General features: G+C 36.8%; 1 protein-coding gene across 1 annotated transcript in view; it reads left to right on the forward strand.

The window, feature by feature from the left end:
- The window catches only part of CDH13 (cadherin 13), a 434,526-nt gene that overhangs the window by 155,276 nt on the left and 255,274 nt on the right, over nucleotides 1-23,976 (forward strand). The window contains exon 4 of the mRNA XM_042821675.1: nucleotides 23,337-23,453. Within this exon, the coding sequence (XP_042677609.1) occupies nucleotides 23,337-23,453 (117 nt within the window). The remainder of the gene's footprint in view (nucleotides 1-23,336; nucleotides 23,454-23,976) is intronic.

Here is a 23,976-nt window from a genome sequence, read left to right on the forward strand (position 1 = left end):
TCAGATTCCACACAAACTGGGGAAGTGTTTATCCTGGAAAAAGAACTTTGTGCTTTCCAGTAGCAAACACAGCTAAGACAAGTATAGAATAGGTCTAACAGGGAATCCAGGGTGAAATGAGATGGTGTTTTGAACCAACTGCAATCTTTGGTAATGAGTCCAAATTACTCGCTCATGAAAAACATCAAGCAAAAATATTTTAAATTAGCATTTTTCAATTAAAAAAACCTCACCATTTAAAATCATCTGTTCTGTCAGCATTGAATTGCGTTTAGGCTTTCTGTTCTCTCTGCAGTAACAGGTATCATCCACAGGTTTGTTTTACTATTGCTTGCTGTGCATCTGGCATAAATATAAGGTTTCTGTGGAAACTCGGGACCAAATGCAGTTCTGGAAAGCAACCAATTTTTATTCTATTTTCTTTTAAAACACACTTGGGTCTTATCCTTCATCCAAAAGGCTTAATGGCAAAACATCCATAAATCTCATAGTGAGATTGTTTGAAAGTTACTTAAGTCTTCTAGCTGAATTAAAATTCACCCCTGCACAGAATACTGAGAAAAACCTATCTACTTCTTAACACTAAAACATTTTTCTGAAAGCTTGAATGGAAGATGAGTTGTGTGAAGACCTTTTGAATTGAATTATCATTTTTTTATGATCTAGGATGCTAACTGTCCTTTATCCATTTAAAAAAAAAATCCACTGAATTTTGTGGAAGAGCGATAAATCACCCTGCACTGACATAGTTGTTGTTTTTTTTTTTTTCCCCAAGCTTGACTCAGAACTGTAGCTTGAAAGTATTTTGATGATATGGAGAAACTGCACTTACACTGTGTGATAATTTCTCAAAACTATTGATGAAATTGTGGGAGAATTGTACTATGGATGTGGGAACATTTAAAGGAAGCATTTAGAAAAGGTTTAAATTTAAAATTCATTGTAGTAAATGAGCATATAAGAAGGAAGGCAACAGGCTAAACATGATTTAGTAAAACATTAAGTAAGATCATAAAGGATAAGTAAATGTCTCATAGGATACGTAATATCTTACACTTACAAGATGGCTTTCTTTTGTAGAATCCTTAAAGTGTAACCACTGAGTACCCAGAGAATGTGTGCGTGTGTGTATGAATACACAAATCAGTAAAAATAGCAAATAATAAAAAAGTATTTGCATACATGTATAGAGATACTTGCATAGGTAATTGTACTATTAATGTGTATTTCCTAAAGCTTTTTTCTCATCAGGGTAAGAATGGAGCCATTTTTAAAATAAGTTTCTGAAAAGGGCATGGTGATTTCCATGTCATACTGAAATTGACATTATCCCTAATATCCTCAAATCCGTGATGAATAAGTGTTACAGAAGCCAGAAGAACCTGTGACACTTCTGGTACACAAGAGAACATCTCAGTTTCTTCCATGTTCTTTCACTCATCATGCTGGAATTAAGTCAATATATGATAGCTATCCCGGTTTCACCAATTATGCCTCAGATTTATTAAGGGATGGAGACAATTCTGAGTGAAAATCAAACAAAGCTGTGTTCAAGCCTGAATTCAAGGCACATTTATATGTCAGAGGTGCAAAATATAGCTGTTGTTCTCCCACTATAATCTTTTCTAACAGCCTGCAGAAACAGGGTGGATTTGAAAGGGAGCCATAGTATGAGAAATTGTTCACATGTACAAATGATCTTAGAAATTTCTCTCCATCATAGACATCCATGATCATCCCTAATGATCGCCCCAACAGTTCCATGCTGATTCTCACAAATATGTAGGAACATTTATTATGTTTATTATAGTAGCACCTATCTCAGCACACATCTTAAGCATTTAATGGAGTATTATGGGATAAAAAATTACACTTGTCCCTCTGTCATTAATTTATCTTGCCACTGCAAGGACAGATGTCTCCTTCTGGACCTGAAATTCCTTATTTGTTGATCATTGTAATTCTGTTGGTTTGAAGAACAATTCTTTGTCTTATTTTACGGTTTGTTGTCTCAGATCCCTAGAATAACTTGGAGGTTAAAGAATTCAGCAGAAGAATGACAGAGTTAAAGCTTAATGTTATGTCTATATAATAAACATCTCTGTTAATGTGTGGAGTCATCTTGGAGTTATTAATCATTCAGCTTCTCACTTATTATTCAGCTTGATTTGGTGGTGAAATGTTTGAATTAAGCAGTTGATCCATCTTAGGAAAAAATAGTTTTGCTTGTTACATATATATATATCTCCTGTTACTGAGGGAGTATGTAGGGAGAGTAATCAAAGAAGAAGGTGGAAGGGCAAGCAGTTCCATTTCCTCAGAGGATTTGTGGATGCCCATCCCTGGAGGCATTTGAGGCCAGGCTGGAGGGGCATCCTGGTCTACCAGGTGGCAACCTGGTTGGTTGGATGGGTTGGAGTTGGGTGATCTTCAAGGTCCCTTCCAACTGAAGTCATTCCGTGATCCTGTGAAGTGGCCAATTGTCCTGCTATGGCCAGAAATTGCTTGCTGCAAATACTTCTGCTGCTGCTGAAGTTGCTCTGGGAATTTTATTTTATCGAAAATAACTGATAGGCAACCATGCTGATTGGAAAGGGTAGGTGAAATTTTACCTCCAGCTTTCTAGCAGAACCTGGCTATGAATGTTTGCTGCATAAAGTAAGCAAGAAATTTGCTGGGGAGTGATGAGAATAAATTTGTTAAAGTATTTCTAGTAAGTGTTCTGATAAAATGGTTTGATCTAAGTTTTAGCAATGAAAAATCATTTAGACGCCAGCTGTTCAAACTACTACAAGGAACAGATATGCTTTAGTTTATCTGCAAGTCAGCAAACACCCTTGTGGTTGATGGTGCTCAATATTTACTGAATCACTTAGCATATGTTTGAACTGAAGAGAAATTATCTCAATCTTTTTGTCTTTTGTTTCTATTCTATCTTTAGAATTAAAGAGTGATTTTGGGAAAAATGAGTCACGGCTGTAGAATATGCAACTTTTTAAGATACTGTATATCTTTTAAAAGGAGAGATGGATCTAGCTCTAAGAGTACTAGCTTTATAGTTGCATAAATACGTATCTTCTAATCACCCAGAAGAAAGATGAATGAATATGTTTGTTAACCTTTGTATGAAACTGCCATTGTCAAATGTTGGCATATTGTTTTTTTGGTATAAAAAAATTTAAGGGGTGTGATCCTGTGTGGTACTGGACTGTCCTAGGTGATGTTCAAAACTTTCTATGTGCACTGACTGTAGGGTGCGTTAGTACCACCTTGACATAGTCTTGATCTTACTAAGAAAGAAATGTTAGAAAGAAATTTGATACCTATTGTGCTCTGAATGCTTTAAATAAAAGGCTGTATCAAAGTGTGAAGGACTTCCTTCAGACACAACAGTGTAGTGATAAAATAGCATGTCAGCTCTCTTGAAATAAGGCACTGGAGTGCTCTCTTGAGGTATAATAATTTGGTTCAGATCTTTGAACTCACTGACAAAGCTTCCAGTAAATTCAAAATTCCTGATTAGCTGAAATATATCACACATTATAGTTTGTTCTCTGCACAGGATGAATATTCTCATATCCTTGTCTTTTCTTAAGTTTAAATAAGTCAGCCACTCCTATTTGAAAGGAAATTGATGACTGCTGAAACATCTTGTTGGTAGACAAAACCCCTGTTGGGACCAGTTGTACTCCGTGATTGTGCTCCAGCATGGCAGCATCTGGCAACAAGAATATTCAGACTGTATTTTGCTCTTGTTGTGGTCTCTATAGAAAGCTATAAGCTCTTGCCATAGATTAAGGTGATTATTTCACTGGTGTCCCACGTTTGATTTGATGTGATTCCTACCAGCCATTTGCAGCAGAATTTCTTGCTAGGATTAAAAACAACTAAGTTGAATGCCTGGTTTAGGAAATGGGAGGTTTGTTAATAGCTTTGGTACTGGGTCAAAGAGATGTCATTAATAATTGACTTCTGATTTATTGCCATCAATCATATCCAAAACCCAACCTTAATACTGAGAGGTTTATTGAGAATGTTTGCATGTATTTGATTTCTAGCTGCATGCATAAAAACAGCAGAAAAATATTGCTTTAGGAGTATATACATAGTATAGGTGGTTTTGTGTTTACAAAAAAAGGAATGATATAACAAATTTTCAATGAAGTAATGTACCTACTTCTTGAAATCATCATCTTAACATCAATGCAGTTATTTCTATCCATTCTGTTTCAATATTACGTGTAATCTGTTACTTTTGAGCAATTTTTACTTACTCTCCCCTATCTTGTGGTTAACAGCAAAGGCAAGTGGTTGCAGTGGAAGAAGGTCAAGGCGGAAAGTGTCAGCTCTTCTATGTGATCAATTTAATATGATGCAAGTCCTGCCTATTTCCTGTCCTTTTTCATTACCCCATCACCATGTGTATTACTGAAGATGGGTGAGGCACAGGATCCTTAAGTCCCTGCTTACTCCTGTCTGAGTAGATCAAAATGTGTCCTTGTATATTTAGGAAGCTGTGCAGGATGGGTTAAGTAACTCGCTTCATCTGCAGACAGTGGAATTTTCTCTGCTACTGTACTGTGATATCTTTGGGTGGATTGCTCTATTTCCCCTATTCCCACCATTCATCCTTCTAGAGCTGATAAAATCTTTGAAATCAGACTTGTCTGACGTGCTTCATATTGACCCTCAAATGAGGAATTAAGGTGACAGTAAGAAAAGAGGATGTTAAAACTTCAAAGACTGAACGTCAGAGCTGAGGAAGGTTTGATTCTGTGGTTTTGGCTCATGTGTGATGCATAAACTCATTGCTGACCAAGTTATATGCATATGCGAGGTAAGGATTGAAGCTTTATGTTACAGGGTTGATTTTAGGCATGACTATTCACAAATCCGTGTAATTAATCAGGAAAGCATAGAAAGCAGTACACTAAATGCAAACTCCATTAAGTCAATAGGAATCATTTCACCAACTTTAATGAGCTTTGAATTTACTCATAAATCTGCCATGAGAAGTGTCCAAATCAAAATTTACTTGAGGGTGACCTTCCTGTTAATTATTAATGCTTCCGTGTTCAGTTGCAGGAGAACTGCTTGTAATAGTGGGATGATCATTTGGTGTATGGTCCTCTCTATTGGATGCTATTAACATAATGTTGATATATTCTATAAAATATTAATTGTGCAGATGGTTATCGGGTAGTCACACTATGCCAATCATCTTACATATCTACAAAACAGAAAAAATAACTTATTCTGCCGTTTTAAGTGATATTCATGCCTTTATCTGAATCTTTGCATCTGAATTTTTGATCAAGCAGTTCTTTAAAGGATCTCAGAAGTTTCAAACATCTTGGTTGGTTTTAATCACAGACTTCGTGTATTGATTGTAATTTCTCCCAGCTTTTATCTGAAATCTGTAAATACTATAAGGCAGGTTCTTATCAAGACTATGATGCTTAATAAATTTAACATCTGTTCAATCATCTGTATCCCAAATGGCAGTTCTTCTTTCTTTAATATGAGTAATATGCGGCATTTAATATGAGAATTGATTACAGGAAAAATAATGGGAAATAAAAATATTATAAAAGGGAAATAACTGCTTTAGTATTTGTCTGCTTAACAGAAAAGTAGCTGGCTTACTTGAAGGATGTATTTACTGTATCTCATAGTGTCACATAACTATGCGGTAGTTAACGATTTTGTGTGGATTTTGATAGTGTGGATTTCTTTTGTTTTTTTTTTTTTTTCTTGAATTTAGTGTCTTGATTCCTTGTCACCACTGGCAATTATTATGTCTTTTCCTCAATTAGCACTTAATGCATTAGGCTGTGTTTAGGACCATTTTATTAATAGAAAGTGTGCTTCAGAACAATTGTGAATTAGATAAGTGACATGATTAAGCCTCAGTCTTTAAAATTATAAAATGAAAAAATAAGGTGAAGGAAATCTTGGCTCTACACAATAGCAAGGCTCTGGATTCCAGTGTAAGCATACGTATTTTGGAAGGTGAAAGGAGAGGGCAAAAACATTTTGGATTTGCATTTATTTTCCTTGGTTTTCTCGTAGCAATGTTGAAATACCATCAAAGATTGTGGCTTGTAGGATCTTGTTTATACATGTAGTAAAGAAATCTTGCACAAAGGCTTTTCAAGCAAATTACAGGCTGGACAAAGGGAAAAATTGTTAGGTAATTGAAAATTTCCACCTTTAAACTGTTCTGCCTCCAATTTCTATGTATGAAATGGAGGTGCACTTTAAATATATTAGAAGTAAGAAGTTCAGAGAGATAAAATAATGGGAGTAGTTTGCAGGCACAGTCCACACAATCTTGAAATAAAGGCCATCTCTTGGTTATTGATTTATGTCCAGTCTAAACCACCTGTTGGGTTGCATGAACTCAGTTTCAGGGCAGACAGGCATCCTGGAGATCTTGTTGCAGCCTGCTGTGTAGAACTCACTGACTTTTCTGTTCTCTGGAAAGATTGAATTATTTGGCACAGAGAAATCATAGAATCATTTGGGTTGGAAGGGACCTTTGAAGGTCATTTAGTCCAACTCCCCTGCAATGAACAAGGGACACCTACAGCTAGATCAGGTTGTACAGAGTGGATATTCAAACAAATCTTTACCTGCCTTGACCTTATGCTCATCTCCAAAAAATTCTTCTTGCCTTAAGTTAACTGTTCCATGTTAAAATTTATGTAATTCATTGTAGAAATTCTTGTATTAAAAATTAAGAATGTTTTTTTCTGCAAGAAAGTTGTTTCTTAACTCTTTTTTTCCTATCTGTCATTGTGCTAAACAAGAGCTCTACTTAACAGTTGATATTGATTTGCACACTTTTTTTTTTGTCTCACTTTCCTATTCAAAAGGAATCAGTGCTGATAAGTTAATGAATTCCAGCTACAAATACATAGATAACACAAGGGATAGGTTTGCTACGTGCTTTGTTCTAATTATGAAAGGTTTAACTAATGGAATGTCTCATGTTCACTTCAGAGAAATAGGAACAATCTGTTCTTATAGCAACCATCAACAAAGCAGAGAATATCTGGACTGATGACATATCTGTTTATAGAAACTTTTAAACAAGTGTAGATTCCTTTATCCCAGTATATTTATGTCTTTGGTACTTATATGTGGAATACAAAGTATACAGCTCAGTGGTTCTCCATTTATTGGGGATTCGTAAAAGTATGCTGTATTATTTTTAAATCTGATGTAGATGAGTGGCTTTGAACAGTAGAAGAGTAGCTTGGGACTGTGGAACTGCTTTTCAGTAGAAATTTTTCTACGTGTGCTTCCCAGACTGGAAGAACTATAAAAATGGAGTTAAAAGTGCTCTACATAACCATTGCCAATCTACAGGGTGTGCAAATGTGTTGTACTTGCAGTGGTCATAGGGAATGAAGACACTGTGAGATATGGACTTACTGGAAGGCGATCCTCTCCTGGCTAGGAGTTTACTGGTAGGCACTTCCTACATGATCTGCAGTAGTGCAAAGAGAACTTCATCTTATCAGGAAATTCAGCAGCCTAAGTCACTAAGTGGACTTTTGGAATTGAAGATTTGCTTTCTAAACTTTTGCACGGGTTACAAAACTAAAGGAATGAAGAGATGGAGGGTGTTTGACAGGGAAGCTAGATTAATACTAGCTATCTTGTGAAATATATCTCTTTGGTGACCTTAAAAGGCAGGGAACACTGTGTTTCATGCTTTCCATCATAATTTCTCTTTTCATAAGAACAGGGTGGGGATGGTCATGGCATGATGCCCTGAATTTCAGATGCATGCCTTGCTAGGTGTTGCTCTGGCAATAGAAATAAACTGTTGTCTCTGAGGAGCACACTAAGAATAGTTGGCCAACTAGCGAAGTGGCATAAAGTTTAAAACTATGTTTCCCAAGTCATGTCTGCACTGTATTAGAAGCCTTTTGTGCTCCCCAATTGTGCTGATGATCCTGACAGGCAAAGTCAAGGCGCAGTGTCATCTTGACTTTAGAGGGAGCTATTATGTTTCAGGAGGAGAGAGCTAGACAAGGAGCAAATGAAAATACTTTTTTCTTCCTTCTCCTCCAAACCAAAAAAAACATGAAGTTCATGGCTAAGTATCAGCAGCAGCAATATTATTATTTGACTACATCAACACGAGAGGGTTTTAAAAGGTATCTGTAAAATTTGAATCCCAAACTATTATCTTATTTGAGCACATGGATGGGATATGTCTGCAAAATTCAGTTCCTTGTCTTTTTAGTACTGTTTGTATATTTCTAACATGAGAAAAAGGTGAAATAACAAAGATTCATCTGTTCTTTCAAGATTCAAGTCTTTAGCTTTTGAAAAATTAAATTTACTCAAAACTTCTGAGGTTTGAAAAGCTATAGTAGTAAACAATGCTACCAACATACCATCAAAGTACTGTTTCTATTGTGATTCTGTTTGTATTGTATGAGTAAATGTCTCTCAGGAATTCCGTACTAAACTTTCAGGCTCAAAAAGTTTGTGAATATCCCAGCTAAGCCTCAGACAAGCCTGTAAGAATTGCAAGTGTTTTGTGCAAATGTTGACTTGTGTTTTTGAACTGTAGTTGTTCCAACGTGGGCAATGGGGTCGCGTAGAAAGCTTTTGCTGTTATTAAAGGTAATGCTGGTGACTGGATACACTGGATTTCTAGAACTGTGAAGTTTAAATGTATTTGCAGTGTGAGTACAGAGATTTAATAGCACGAAAATGATATATATTCCTTCATTGCTTAAAACAAAGATTGAAGTGCTTGTGATTCAAAGGAAAACAAAACCAAACCTTCCTGGGAATGATCTTGTTGTGATCCTTGCATCTAGGAAATAAACAAAGTAGTCTGAAATGGCAGAATATTCAACTGCCTGAGGAGAACTTCAGCGAGATGTCAGTGAGATGCTGATTCTGCTCCACTGCCATTTCAGTTGAAGTTCTGTGGGCCACCTGAGTGGCTCTTCACTCTGCTTTTGCTTTTGCACTTAAGGGAGGATAAATAGAAACAGCCATTGAGTAACAGGACGGAATCCCATCTGGACAACCTTCTTTAAGAGAGAAACAGGGAAGAAAGTTAAGGGATGGGGAAGAGGAGGAGTGGAGAATAATGAGCTAAATGTGGCAGGCAGATGTCATAGAGAGAAAGTAGATTGTAAGTGGGAAACCAACTCATAAATAAAGAACTCTGTCCTCACAGGTTCCCTCAAATTGTTCATGCACCCTCTCTTGGTATAGTTTCTCTTTGCTGCCTGTAGCATGAGTCTCATAAAACTTTGCAAAGATTATAATGCAATACCTTGGCACCAATCTCTCTTGTTTATGTGGCCATTAGTTCAAAGCTACAGACAAGCAATTTATTGGGTATGAAAAATGTCACCTATGGCACCCTCATTTGCATCTGAAAATTGATTTTTGTCACACTGGGAATTTAGGACAACCTCTTTTGGCAGCCAACATTGCCACATTGCATAATAAAAATAATTATGTGACCACAAAAGCAGGTAAGGTTCACTGTAAATTGTGAGTCTTTACAGGACTGTAGTTGGCAAGGCATTGCTGATGAGACTATGAGAGAATTACCTGTGGTAATCTTTCTTGATGATTTAATATTGACGCCTAAATTTAAAGCACAACATGTGATTGCTAGCGAAGTGTTTAACGACATAATGGTGCTTGATTATGTTTAGTCAAACCCTCCAGTGTGACAGCAGAATATTAGAAATGCCAGCTGAACAATTGATGAACTATTAATTAAGATTTCTAAAGTGATAATTACTGAACCACAGAATGTTTGTGAAGTACTGTAAAACACCTTTTGATGATCAGTTAAAACATATAATCTACTTAGCATTTTTGCAAGTGCTGAGTTAATTCGCTTTTTGCTTTCTGATCTGCCAAGTTTGTCTCTTCGCTGGTGAGACAGTGAATTTACGTGGGAGGATGTCACTGTCCGTTGTGATACTGAAAAATCCTATTAATTATCAGTGTTAAATTGCTCAAATCTTTTCATGAGCTATTTTGGCAAATCAGTTCCCCAGGATGAGATACTTATATAGCAAATTCCTCTAAAGTCGAACCAACCATTAATGGATTATGCAAACTTGTTTCCTTTCTTGTAGATAAATTGTTTTACAGCAGTGATCACTATGAGAAAGTCCTCTGCCCACTGTAGAGCTTTATCAGCTTAGAATAATCTACAGCTTCAATTTCAATAGTAAAAAGACACCATTCTTTAATATGAATGCAGCTTTTAATCTTAGCTCAGGATGTTGGTTCTTTTTTCTTTTTTTTTTTTATCTGCCTTACTTAAAGGCAGGCAAAGGATGGCGATTTATAAGCTCATGCTCCTTAAACCAGGTTACTGTATGCAGCTATGAAAGGAGATATATAGTACTGAGGATGGATGAGCATGATCTGACTGAAATGTGCATCAGAGAAAGGCAAGGAAAAAGGTGAAAGCTAACTGTTATTTAAAGGATGCAAAAGTTTTTATGCAATTTAAAGTACGTGGTGGGGAAATTTGAGATTGAGGAGAAGGTTGTATTTGCTGCAATCAAAATTTATACCTTTGTTTTCTAGTCAGATTCATATTCGGTGTTTTAATACTTCATTAATAACACTTTGGCATTCAACTGAGTATTGAGAGAAATGCTCACCAAGTGACAGCACTCCTGGCTGTTTCCTGGAATGCCTTTACCAGGATTTATGAGATAGGCTGTTAAACAATAAGCCAGGGCTGCGCATACATCTTTCACATTCACTCAGTGCTGTTTCTGCTAGCAGAAGGACTTGAACCTAATCATGGGTTAGTCACAGTCCACCCAAAACTAAGCCTGATTTAAATCATATGTGGCACAAATATTTTGTATTGATGTCAGACTGCAGCTGTTGGGCATGCTTGCTGTCTCTGGGCCTCACTGGCATTAGTGAAAGCACAGCTGCTGGCTCAATGGAGCCCACCAGAATGTTTGCCTGACTTTGCCCATTGGCACTGAGGTGAGATGCTGGCTCTCGCAAGTGTCACTGAGTATCAGGCCACCTTTATATTCTGATGTGACATTATGAAGTCTGGCAAAAACTCAGGTGTATTTTCTTTGCAAATGTATTTATTATCCCCCAATTCTTTCAGACTGGCTTGAAGTGTTTACAGAAATAATAATGAAAGAATTACTGTTGTTTTCTAAATTTCTCTCCGTTGTTTCAGCAAACTTTTCTCTTTCAGGTTTTGTCATGTTAGGTCCTCACCACTTTGGCTGCATGTACAATGTATGCTTTATAGTTTGTAGGAGTAGCCTGGATCAGTTTGAGTGCGTTCAGTAACATAGTTTTGCCATATTTGGTTCTCTCCAATGGAGAGAAGCAGCCTCTGCTTGCAAAACTCTATATTTAATTTTGAACAAGTTATTTTGCTTTTATAAATCACTTGTTCCAATAGAAAAGAATCACTGCTATCAGCGCAGGAACACCTAGGCAAATACAAGTGCTTTACAAAGTTAAAAACGTGTGGATTTCAAGGTTTCTCATACATCAGCAGGGGGAAAAAAAGATTCCATTACATACTTACATAATCTACAGTGAAATACTAGTTATTTTTTTCAGTATTATTGCACAAGAACATGAATGATGTGAACAAGAGTGCTTGTTTTTTTTCTTTATTTGCTTTTTCCATAGTCTCGAACAATTTTCTTCAATCTCCATCATTCTTCCTGACTAAACTAGGTAGGCTTTAGTGTAGGAGAGAAAATGCTAATCAGTGGAATGTACTAATCAATGGAGGATAAAATAAAAATGTCTATCTAGATAATGAGTAAAGGAAATATTGCAGGTATTATGGTTCATTCTGTAGCAAGACTCTTGCAAACTTCCAACCCAATCTTTATTATCTTTGTGTTTCTGTGAAAGATCTCTTCAGCCAACAAGATCTTAAGTCATGCTCCCCACTGATTCTTGCACTTCTTTTATTTTTAGTGCTTTTATTTTTTCTTTTATACAACAATGTCACTAGTTTTCCAAGTGGCACGGACATTATTTGTCCTGTCAAGTCTTTTTGATCACTGAGGTAACCTTTTTGTTTTCATCTTGTGCTGTGAATGTAATAAATCAAATCCTTGCCAAAAGCAACTTTTGAATTTTATATCATGAAATTTGCATTTCATGCTCTGTTGCTTCTTCACAGAATCCATCCAATATGAAAAGAAAAATAATACCATGTGACCTGTGTATCTGATACAAATAAATGTTTCTAAGCAACTGCCTGAACAGTCCGAGGATCAAAAATTACTCATCTGAGAAACTTGCGTATCATGGTAGATAATGTATTTATTCACAGATTTCAAGGTCTGTTAGTGCATGGTTTGTAAACTGAAACAGGGCCAAAAATGTATCAAATTATGAATGCTGTGATTTATTAACCTCTATTAGGTAAATTTGGCTAAATAAAGCTGTTTTAACTTAAGAGACTAATATTGTTCTTCACTTTCAAATGTTCAGGTGGCAGCAATCAGAGCCTTAAGCACTGAGCTGTTAGTTTGATTTTGCTATAGTGCTGCATTCACATACCAAAGGGAATGATGCAAAGGAATCTGAATGACAGAGTAGAATTTCTAATTCCTTGGAAACTCTGCACTTTATAAATACAGCATGCTATGCATAATCTGATGTACGCAGTGGGGTTTTGGTCACTTTTTGAAGGAGAACTTTTGTATTTGGTGTGTGTGGCAAGAACAGAACTATCTTGTGAATTCATAATGCTATTTAAACACTGTCCATTCAAAATTATGCTGGGACTAGTTGCATGATGGATAATGATGCAGAGCGGATAAAGGAGTAGAGTGTTTTTGATGATTTTGCTCAAGCTTTGGGTACTCAGGTTTTTAATTCCAGAAATCTGCTTAAATACCACTGTGTCAGTAAAGGCAGAGACATAGTTGGTCTCACATTAATGACTTGCTTGGCCTTGGAAGAACATTTTATTAGATTAAAATAGAACATTTTGATTGGACTAAGCACAGCGTTTGCAAGCAAAGTGGAGACTAGGAGGTGTATAATATTCTGTTTTGGTTAGAGCTCAGTTTTTTGAAGGCATTACTTCTTAGAAGGGCACTGGATTAGAAGTTGAGATCTGAATAGAGTTTTTAGATCTGTAAGGTGCAAGTTCCAAAATTACATGATCTTGAAGTCCCTGGAAGCACTTATTAGAACAATATAGAATCTACATCTTCTCTATTCCTTATGAGTATTTTAACTGCTGTACTATTTGTCCCTGTTCAGTTACTCCAGAGTAGTCAGGTCATAAGAGCAGGAGTGCTCTTACGCTGCCAACACCCAAAGTGTTAGCACTTCAGGAGTATTCTTTTCTAAGTTCTTGCATGCTGTGTCCCACCAACCAGAAACCCATGGCCAATGCTATAAAGGTGAGGCAGTGGAGATACTGAGCAGATGGCATGCAGGCTGGAAGGGAGGCTGGATCTGTCTTCTCTTGGCCGGCAAACTTTAAGACCTGTTTACTTGGTGTTTGTATATGTGGTGACTGTTCTTATCCCATGGAAACGTATAAGAGTCAACAGATATGAAGGAGGGGGTATAAATATTTCTATGCTATTGTGGCTGCAGGTTGTTAGTGCAGAATGCCTAGATCCAAACATATGAATTTGAACATATTATGTGAGAGGTGGCATTGATAGTGTAATGTATTGTAAAGCTGTACTTGACTTCAGTTCCAGTAGTTATAAATAAGGAAAAGTTTCAAACTCTAGTAAACTGAGCTCCTGCTATTTTAGGATCTTTTTTTCTGAAGCATGTAGCAATGAATATTGTTAACAACTTTATGTTAGAGCTCATGAATTATTGGTGTGTTCCAGTATACCAATGAACATACAGTGAGAGTGGCACCCTGTGAATCTCCTGAATTAGACTTAATTGCCTGCATGTGATAAAGGAGAAAAGTGAGAATCCACTGAGATCTCCAAGACTGTGTCAGAGCCTTCTTCTTGCATCTTTTGCTTTTACTGTGGAAGTGTTCTGTAGAAAAGCTGATCTTTGATTGCCCCATACCTCAAACAGATATGGCAATTACAAGGCAACCTTGTCATTTCTAGCTAGCGTGTATTAGAAGTTCTGTGGAATGTAAGTCTGGAAAGAAAACTTTATTGAATGACTCTGAAGTGTCATAGTAGCCATACTTTTTTAAAAACAAGTTTATTTTCTGAATGTCAATTTTAAATAACTCTCATCAAACTCAGAACTACATGCTGTCTTCTTCAGTAATATTGTGTAGGTCTTTGAGATTGTCCAGACTTATCACTGATTTAGAACTAAAGGCATTGTCATATCACTTTAATTAGGCCACTGTGGTAGAATCAAATAATACAGGGGATGCTTGGGTCTTGTATTTTTATTCTTAACAACTGCAGTCAACATTCCATGCTGTTCCAATGCCAATATCACTGAGGTATTAAGATGTAGTGTCTAAAAGATGCTACACCAGAGGCCCTTGCTTGTATCACAGAACAGAATTAAGCTTCTGGTATCAGACACTTACTGTCTGTTAATTCATTTGTATTGAAGAGTGAAAATACAACCCAAATTGTGAAGTGGATTAATACACTACCATTTTGGCTCTTTGCACTTGGTTAATGCCTGCTAATTAATTTGTTCTGAGTAGCTAGACCAAGCTGTGAAGTGGATTAATGTACTAACATTTCGTCCAAATTTCAAATTTAGTTTGGTGAATGAGGAGTTTTCCCTTAGCCCAGATCTAAGTGGGCATTTTGTCTTCATCAAAGACTACCACTCCATTTGTCAGTCTGGCAGCTCCTGTATGGGAAAAGCATAAAAAGACTGCCAGCTCTGTAGAGCACCATGCATGCATAGTAAAGACTGATAGAATATATCTAGCTTTTTTTTGAGAATTGTTGTGCAGATCTGTGATCTCAACATAATGCATTCCTGCATTGCAATGTCATATAATGTATTATTTTTGCTGGTATTCAATACAACTCTGATCTAATGGAGTGGAGGAAGAAATTGTTGTGGGCATTTCAGCTTAAATTCAGTATTAATGGAAAGTATTCAAACTCCCTCCCCAATAAATAACCCTTGATTATTGCAAGAAGAAACAGACTTCTTCGATTCTTAATTAAAACATGTCTCATTTTTCAGCATAAGGTAACTGGCACATTTTTTTTGTAGTACACTGGACCAAATCTCCTGTAGGTAATCCATGCTGTGCAAGGACTATAATTAATCTGGGTGTGCTCAACTGACTGCACATGCATAGCTCAGCTTGCCAAAATGTACGGAGTAGAACTGTAGAACATAAATTCAGTGGTTACCTTCTGGACATTTTTTACGTTTTTTTTCTAGATTTTGTGAAATTGCATCTGGGATTTCTTCAGGTCTAATCTATTTCATATACGTCTATTCTTCTCTGTAGTACTTCATGCACATCATGTCTGCTTTTTTAAAGAGAAAGTCAGGGGGTAAAATAAAGGGACATGATAAGGAATTGCTGTTACTTTTCTTGCGTTGAATGAGTTGAAGGACCTGCACCAGAAACGTTTCTAAAATCTACTAGGATTTCTGAAGTTCTGATACTGACTGTGCTTTCTGTGAGGGACTGGTTATCTGGTGAAGATGGGTGAAATAGGAAGGTTTTGGAGGTGTAATGCCAAGAAGGATGCTGCTGAAGGAAGAGATTTAAGAATATATATAAAATTAAAAGACATTCTGGTAAACAAAAATACAAATTTTAGATTGCTACGTTTGGGTAGGATTGTATGATCAAGGTTCAAGAGAAACAAATTCAAAATGAATGTGAAATGATGAACATTTTCCAATGGGAATACAGGGTTGGCAGAATCACACTGCCACCTGGAGTGCAGTAAAGTGGGGGAGATAGGATTTGGGATTGCAGGAGGTGTTCTGGGAGAATAGAGAGATCACACAGTTTAGAGAATAAGAGAGTAAATAATCAATGAATTTTGATTTACATTACAGGCTGTTTTGTTGAGGGAATGGAGATAATGGGGAAACAGAGATAATAAATACGTAGCAATAGAGCTTGAAAAAAATGCTGAGAAAGCAAGGCTGAGAAGGTTTGAACTGTAGTCACAGCTTGGAGTCTTGGAGAGGATAGGGAGAAATGTGCTTTATGGACCCATTCAGGTATGGGACTGGGATTGCAGCTACTACATCTATTAAACAGTATACATGATTTTAACATACAATATTATTGCTTTAGGGTATGATGAAATTGCTTTTGTGCATCACTGTTAGAATGCAATAGATTTTAGAGCTTTTGTGCAATCCAGAACATGGGTATAAAATGTTAGTTTTCTTCCACATACTTATAGCTCGCTGCCCTGCAGCAAGAGATAGAAACCTGCTTTTCCAAGATAGAACTATTTCTGCTGTGAATAGCACTTATTTCTTGTAAGAAATAAAATTTCTTTATTAGGAATTGTTCTTATGCTCTGATACTGAAACATGAAGCAACTTGCTCATAGCTGCTCATGCTGTTCCAAATTTTTGTTTACATTAGTCTGATCTACAGCTTTTGTGACCTTATATAGGCTTCTGTTCATCGCTGGTTCACTTATTGTGCCTTAGAATCAAAATGTGTTTTCTATATCGTTTTTCTCTTTCTCACTCTGGAAATTAGGGTATCTTCAACATTCTGGAAGCTTGTTGAACTAAGAAGAAGATTTTGCATCATGAGTTCTTATAATATAGATGAAAAAAAACTGCTTAGTGGGTAGGAATATAGGAATATTAAAAGAAGCTAAGGCTTTGTGTCCGTGCTGTGCAATTAATTTTCCACGTGGTTTTAGTTGAGTTTCAGGAGGATCAGATTCAGTAAAGGTTTTAATTACTACAGAATGCCAGTATGTTTAATACTGTCTTCAGCTGCAGCATGATTTCTTAGTTCAATGGGTGACACTTCCATGAAAAATAAAACAAAATGAAGAACGGCAGTAATTAAAAGAAACCCACCTGTTTTCAAGGTAAAATTTCATTACAGGGCAGTTCTACTTCAGGTTGTATAGCTTGGCAATTGTTTTCCTTATGTATGTTACATTTACTTAAGCTGCTGAAGGTTGAGACGTCTTATTATTTTTCTGCTATAAGGGCCGTCTGATTTGTTTGCTTTGCAACTGGTGTAAGAGCAGTACAAGGGATACAGAGAGATACAAAGAGTATTTTTAGTGGTAATAAGTGGTGTTGTTAGTGTGCAGTGGTGAAGACTGAGGCGTAGGTCAGACACTGTCTCTTTCCTTAAGCCCATATCTGCAATGTTTTTGACAGATGCAGTCAGTCAGAGTTGATTGCTTATGTATAAGGGGTATCTCGTTATATTTAATGAGCAGTGTGGAACCAGTATGAAATTTCCTGAAGAAGAGGGGTTATATATGGCTCAAAATGCAAGTAACGCCCACTAAATGATGACAAGAAAAGTTTGGATTGTTAATTTAAAATAAATATATAACACTTGATCATCAGTTTTGTATTCTTGGAACAGGTAACTCCTGTGGTTAATGTGTACAGAAGGGAAAGTTAATGGCATTCATTCCATTATCATCTTAGAAAATGTTTTTCCTGACAAAGAATGAGGCAGGTATGAAGGTGAATAAAACTTATACTTGAATGGAAACAGGACTCTTCCACCACAAAAGATACTGCTGAGGTTCAAGGTGATAACAGAATGTATCATTTCACAAAGCTGAAGTTCAGATTTGTCTCCACAATAGTTTACATTATTTGTCACATGCATTGCAAAAATACTTTAGAACAAATTAGCATTAAAATAGTTGTGATTTATGCATTGCCAAATGTTTCCAACAATAGTTCAACTTTTTCTTAGTGTTCTCGACTCCTGTAGATCAAGTAACCTCCATCCTATAGAAATAGCTGTAGCACAGCTTGCTGAATGCAATAGCAAAGATCTAGTCTGAGATAATCAAGTCTCTATGAAGTTAATGGGTGTATTGACTAGGCCTTATAAGGATCTGCCTCCCTATTTATCTAACAATTATGCCAGTCACTCCAAAAGTAATGCCTCCTATTTACTTCCATCAAAACTACATCAGCTACAAAGAGCATAGTAACACTGATAAAGAAACTTCTCAGTGACAAAACACTATTTTTCAGTATAGTTTGCCACCATTAGTTATGCATGTTTGCCAGCAACGAACAAGAGTCTCAATGTAGTGCTTGTAAAAATTGGCACCAGCAAAGGTAATCACTATTTCACAGCTCCTATGACAGCATTGCTAGGAAGATGTTGCCCATGCAATCCATCTTTCATCTGTCTGAATAGATGGAAGCTGGAAGGTGCCATTGCATCTGGACTACGCAATGCATGGAGTAGAACAGTATAGCCAAAATTGCTGATTGTTCCATGGTCTTCAAACTGGTATGGAGCTTATTGTTAACAGTGTTGCAAGAGAAAGGTTGTCTACTACTCTGGCCTGACTCTGGAAGTTTGAGACTTCAGCTTAGTGCTACAATGCAGTGGTCAGAGTTAATGGTTTGTCCAGGCCTAGGAAATCTAGAAGGGTCACACCTTTCCTGTCCTGAAAGGCAGTACACATCGTTGTATCTGATAAGGTCTGCATCTTAAATTTTTTCTTTGGGGAATTAAAGTCCCTGGACTCCCTGGACTGCCATTATGTCTCTGGCTCTTAACAGGGACACCATGTCTCATCACCAGTAAAGATGTGATTCAGGAAACTGCAACCTGATGTTGGCTCAATGGGTCCTGAAAAACTTGCGTATGATGTTCCTTCTGTTCTTGTATGATCATTCATGGGACTCACCTGGTGCAAACTTTGCTTTATTCCGATGTTGTCACCATCACTTAGAATGCACTGAAGCAATATTTGCCTCCATACACAGTTTCCTGGTCATAATCCACTGATTTTTGTGGATGAGCTGATCGAGGTGCTCTTCAGTTCGTGGTGTGACAGCTATGTGTGCCCATCTGGAATGTGTTTTGTCTTTCATGTTGTTGCTGCCACTGCTAAAAGGCACCGCTCACTGTGCTCACATCCGCTGTTTGATCTCTATAAACATTCAGCAGATAGGAATGAATGTCAGCAATTACAGTTTTTTCTGCATGGAGGAATTCAGTGTCCCACCTTTGCTTCATCCACACTTCTGTGTTGGATGCCATTCTGTCAGACTGCCTCTCTGCTGCCCTCTATTGCAGGATAACAGACTGGAATGAAATAGTGGTGGGAAGATTCAGCCTGTACTGCTATACCATCATCATCTGCCTCCAGTGTTGTGGGCCAGCATAGGGAGTATTGCTTTCAGAGCAGTCCTTATAAAATGGTAAAAATACACGAATCAAGTTTCCTGAACAGTTTCCCTTACTCATATATCTGACCATAATTCATGAGCCTGGAAGCTTACATGCTCTGAAGTAACTGAGTATTCTTAGCAGATTTTGGCTGGATTTGTTCTTTTGAAGTTTGTTTGTTTGTTTTCAGGCTGGCATTTGCAGTCATTGAGGACAAAATATTTCTGAGCAGATGTTTCTGTATTTGCTGTGGACCTTTACAGATCTCAGTTTTATTTATGAGGTTAACTATTCACTTCAACAGTGGTTCTTTAACTTGTGAGGAATTATTAGTGCACTTTTTTTTTTTTTTTGGTATTATTGAAAACACAAGGAAATATTTTTGAATATTTAGAAATCATTAACCATTGTACTGCTAATACAGACCTGATGATGGAAAATAAGATATGAAGCAATCATCACTGAATGAAGATTAGAGCACAACTCTGAAATTTCAGCCAAGAATGACATAAAAATGATTTCTTTTAAGTTGATCTGCACACAGTTTTAGTTCAATCTTATGCAATATTATTTAGGAGAAAAATTAATATACCACTGAATACCACAAAAAATTTTCTTACAGTGAGCATCCATTCATACTTGTTTATTTTTTGTAGTGGAACTTTGGATTGTCCCCATTTTAGGCCATGAAGCTTAGTATCTATAAGTAATAAATGGTAGAAATTCAACTCTTTTTTTCTGGTCAGCATAGTTAGTGTGTTACAGATTGCCACTCCAATGATGCTTCCAACCCTTATTGTGACAAATCAATAAGTATTCAGCCACCTTATTCTCATGAAGTTTTAATGAAATTTGCTTCACTGAAAGTAATGTTACCTGCTACCAGGTAGCAACTGTGCCATTCATTCAAATATTCAAGAATAGCAATGATCCCAAAGAGCCCCTAGCAAAAACATTAAAGAAAAAACAACAACAAAATCCCAGACTGGTGAATTCTCAAGGGAAATGAGGAAATTTGAAGTGATGTTTTCACCAGGCCAACTCATTTTTCTAAAATTTAGCTATGTTTGTTGCTTGCTTAACACAAACAGGAAATCAAGGTTTGTTGCTGGTGAAATCAGCTCTTTGGTTCTGAACTATTGCTGTTTTAAGTACTGAAATCATGACTGGAAAAGAAATACAATGAAATGAAAAATAGAGTCTAAAAAGCTAGGTATGAAATAGTGCGTTGGATAAGGAAATGACAGTTGGATTCTAATCAGGAAAAAAGGAGCTGGAACATAGTGATCATGGGTCTGACAAAGAAATTAAATAGTACAGATAGAGAAATCTTACCCCTTTATTTTTGTTTTAAAAAATTTACAAGCAGAGAAACAGAATTTTTACTTTCAATGCATTCTTTTTAGAAATGCATGTGTTTGTTATTATGAAGTGTATGTATTTTCTTAATTTTAATATAATTTATTCAAAAAACTTAAGCAAATTCAGTAAAAATGCTTATGTAAGCAAGATGGCTATCCTCCAATGGGAACCTCTTCAGAGTTTTGATTTTTGAATCAAGTGCTACGTGCATGTATCATTTCAATTTCTTGTTTTCTGCTTTATATACTGATTGAGGTTCAAGCCATCAGTTGCCAGCTGCTTGGCATTAAGCAAATTTTTTTTTTTCCGAACAAATTCTTACAATAACCACAAACAGTTATTAAGGTATTGAGTTATTAAATTCATTGGTAAAATACTTTTGTTTCTTTCTTCCTGTTTGCCCATGTTCTATAGTGATGCTTTTTGGTACTCGTTTAATCAGCCATGTTGCTGTGTTAGGTACCAGGGAATGATGAATTAGAGAAAATTCATCAAGAAGTATTTAAAAAAAAATAAGTGTTTTCTGAAGAATAAATAATATGAAATGTACTCTGCAGAAGTGCTCACATTTCTTTGTTCAATCTCCAAAAGCTTTCTTTTCATTGCAAAAAACTAATTGCATTTAAAAATATAATTTTGTTCCGAAGTCCTACTTCATTGTTCTATGACTACCAAATTTTGAGAGGTCTAGGTATTAAGCAGCCTGAAAATTCCTTTTACTCCACAGACAAGCATAAGCAGAAACATGATACAAAGAGATGTGAATCTAAGTGTGCCTCCTTTCCAGTGATGATGCATCTGGGAGGTCATCCTTACATGTTCTCGAGCAGACAGGTAGCCTTGAATGTAGGAATTACCACAAGTCAGATCTGTGATCAGTTCTGCACTGCTGCTGGTAATCGAAGGAGCTGATATTTCTTCCTAGACATACTGCTAGTCATTTATTCTTGCTCCTCTTAGCAACGTCACAGATACGTGCCAGCCAAACTGTCTGCTGTGTTTACAGTGTGAGTGATTTTGAAAGCTTACTGCTCTGCGTGTTTCCCTCTGGACAGAATTCAGCTCCTTTTATTTGACATGTCATGTGTTTTTATCTTGAACTTTCTCATGAATTTTTATTAGGGGAAGTTCTTTTGGGAGAGGGACTGAAAGACAAAAATAGGGACCCAAGTGGCCTTAAGCTGAAAGATTAAAGAGAAGTGGCAAAGCCTTTGGGACAGATGGGAACTCCAAATCAGGGTGAGCCCCTACAGGTTATGAAAACTGGCAGAGTCGTTCTCGCTTCTCTTTGACTTTATCATAGCTAAAGATGACAGACGAAGACTTGCTTTCCTTGTTACTGTTTGTCACCAAATTTACGAAGTCGCGCTGAAGCTCATAGATGTAAAGCAGTGCTTGATGGTGATACGCTGTGTGGGAGTGTAGGTGGGAGGCTCTTATGCAGATGGCAGCAGCAGCAGCCTGAGGAGTTCCTAACTGACATTCAGATTGTGTCATTGAGAAAACCCAGTCGTTTTTGCCTTTTTATAACAATACAGTATCAAGATGAAGCTGTCCTTAGATGGTAAAGTGGTGTTATTAAAACAACAACTTCAATTCCAGAACTGATTAGAAAATTCACTGCATTGAGAAAACAAGGAAAATTGCATGGTATGATGTAATTATCTTCCCAAAATCAGACGATTCATTCAACCTGTGATTTGGTTCACAAAACTCACAACTGTCTGAACAAACTGGTGATCTGAACCTTATCCAGTTTCAAAATTCACTCTCCAAACAGTGCAAGTTGTGATGTTTCTTTTAGAAAGGGGCCTCTATCAAAGTGAGAGCTCTGGGAGATGGGGAAAGGTTGGTTCTGACCTTGGTAGCTGAAGGTAGAGAAGAGATCTGCAGAAAGTATAGGATAAGAAACAGGAGAGGTCCACTTCTGGGAAACTGCATTTTGGGCATAGAGAAAGCACTGAGAAGATCAGAGAGAAGGTTGGGAGGGAAGGCAGAGATGTATTGGATAGGGCTTCAAGGAGCTGGAGGACATTGGAAAGTACACATGAAGTGCTGAATTGCTGGAAGCTCCTCTAGATCTGAACAGCCCAGAAAATGTAGTGGGGGGAAAAAGGCAGCTTGTGTATGAACCATTTCCATTTCTTTTCTTTCAGATATGGTAGTGTGAAGTTTTCCCCATGTAAAAGAAACCTATTAGATGATATTCTGAGTTATGCCTGGGCTTTGTTGTACGTTGTTTACTTTTAGCTTACAAGTGTTTGGTCTGAGACATCAGCAGCTGGGAACTGTCTTGGAAAATCACCTCTGAGTTCTGTTTGCTGGAAAGCGTGGACTGAGGAGTGACCAAGTGTAGATGCAACTTCACATGTGATAATAGAAAAAATATCTAAAACATTTAAAGTAGGGTTTCTTAAATGTCCCATGCTAGTATTTAAGGTCAGCTAAACCTTGTTTAAAATTTATGATTTAAGCAGTCCTCTGAGTTTTAGTCTATAGGAATACAAAATGAATATGGATTGTCTACACTTTCATAAATAAAATAAACCTACAGTTTTAAGTAGTTTGCTATGTTATCACTCATCATTGGAAAATGGAGTGGAAATAACAACTGAGTGTTATGTTGAAAGTCATTGTAATTTGTCTTTTTTTTTAGGAAATGTTTAAGATAGAAGGCAACCTTGGAATTCCAAGACAAAAAAGGGCTATTCTGGCAACTCCAATATTAATTCCAGAAAATCAAAGACCACCATTTCCCAGATTAGTTGGCAAGGTAAGTTCAAAAATACAAATATATAGAGGATCCAATTTTGATATTCAATAATGTTTATTCTGCTTTAAGGAATGTGTTCAAGGAATGCCTTTGGTAGTGTACATTATGGTAAAATGTATTCATCAGAACCACGTGGCTTGATGAAGCTGCTGTCTGTAATAGAGGTTACTGCCTACCTGTCTGTCTGTGTGTGAGGCTGAGGCTGAAATCTAGGTTGGGAATGTTGCGGAGCATAACTTACTGAGTAGTGTGGATTAGCTTGTTTTCAGTCTTAACCCGTAGGAGGTCCTAAGGTAAAATGTCCAAAGTTCACATACTTAAATTCATTTATAATGTCTTAAGACTAAGACAGACTTTGCACTCGTTTGTGGTTTATTTTTGATGAAAAATGGAAAGTTCTTGTGGCTACAGGAATCCGTGTAAACTAGAATTCAAACAACTCTTTTCTAAAACTTTAACTATATGGCTAAAATGCAAAATGAATCAAAGTGAAATGCAAGTAATGGTTTAAATGGCTATGTGG

Source organism: Centrocercus urophasianus, unplaced genomic scaffold (assembly GCF_019232065.1).
Source record: "Centrocercus urophasianus isolate 14NV4802_14NV808 unplaced genomic scaffold, USGS_Curo_1.0 seq_2, whole genome shotgun sequence".
NCBI lineage: Eukaryota > Metazoa > Chordata > Aves > Galliformes > Phasianidae > Centrocercus > Centrocercus urophasianus.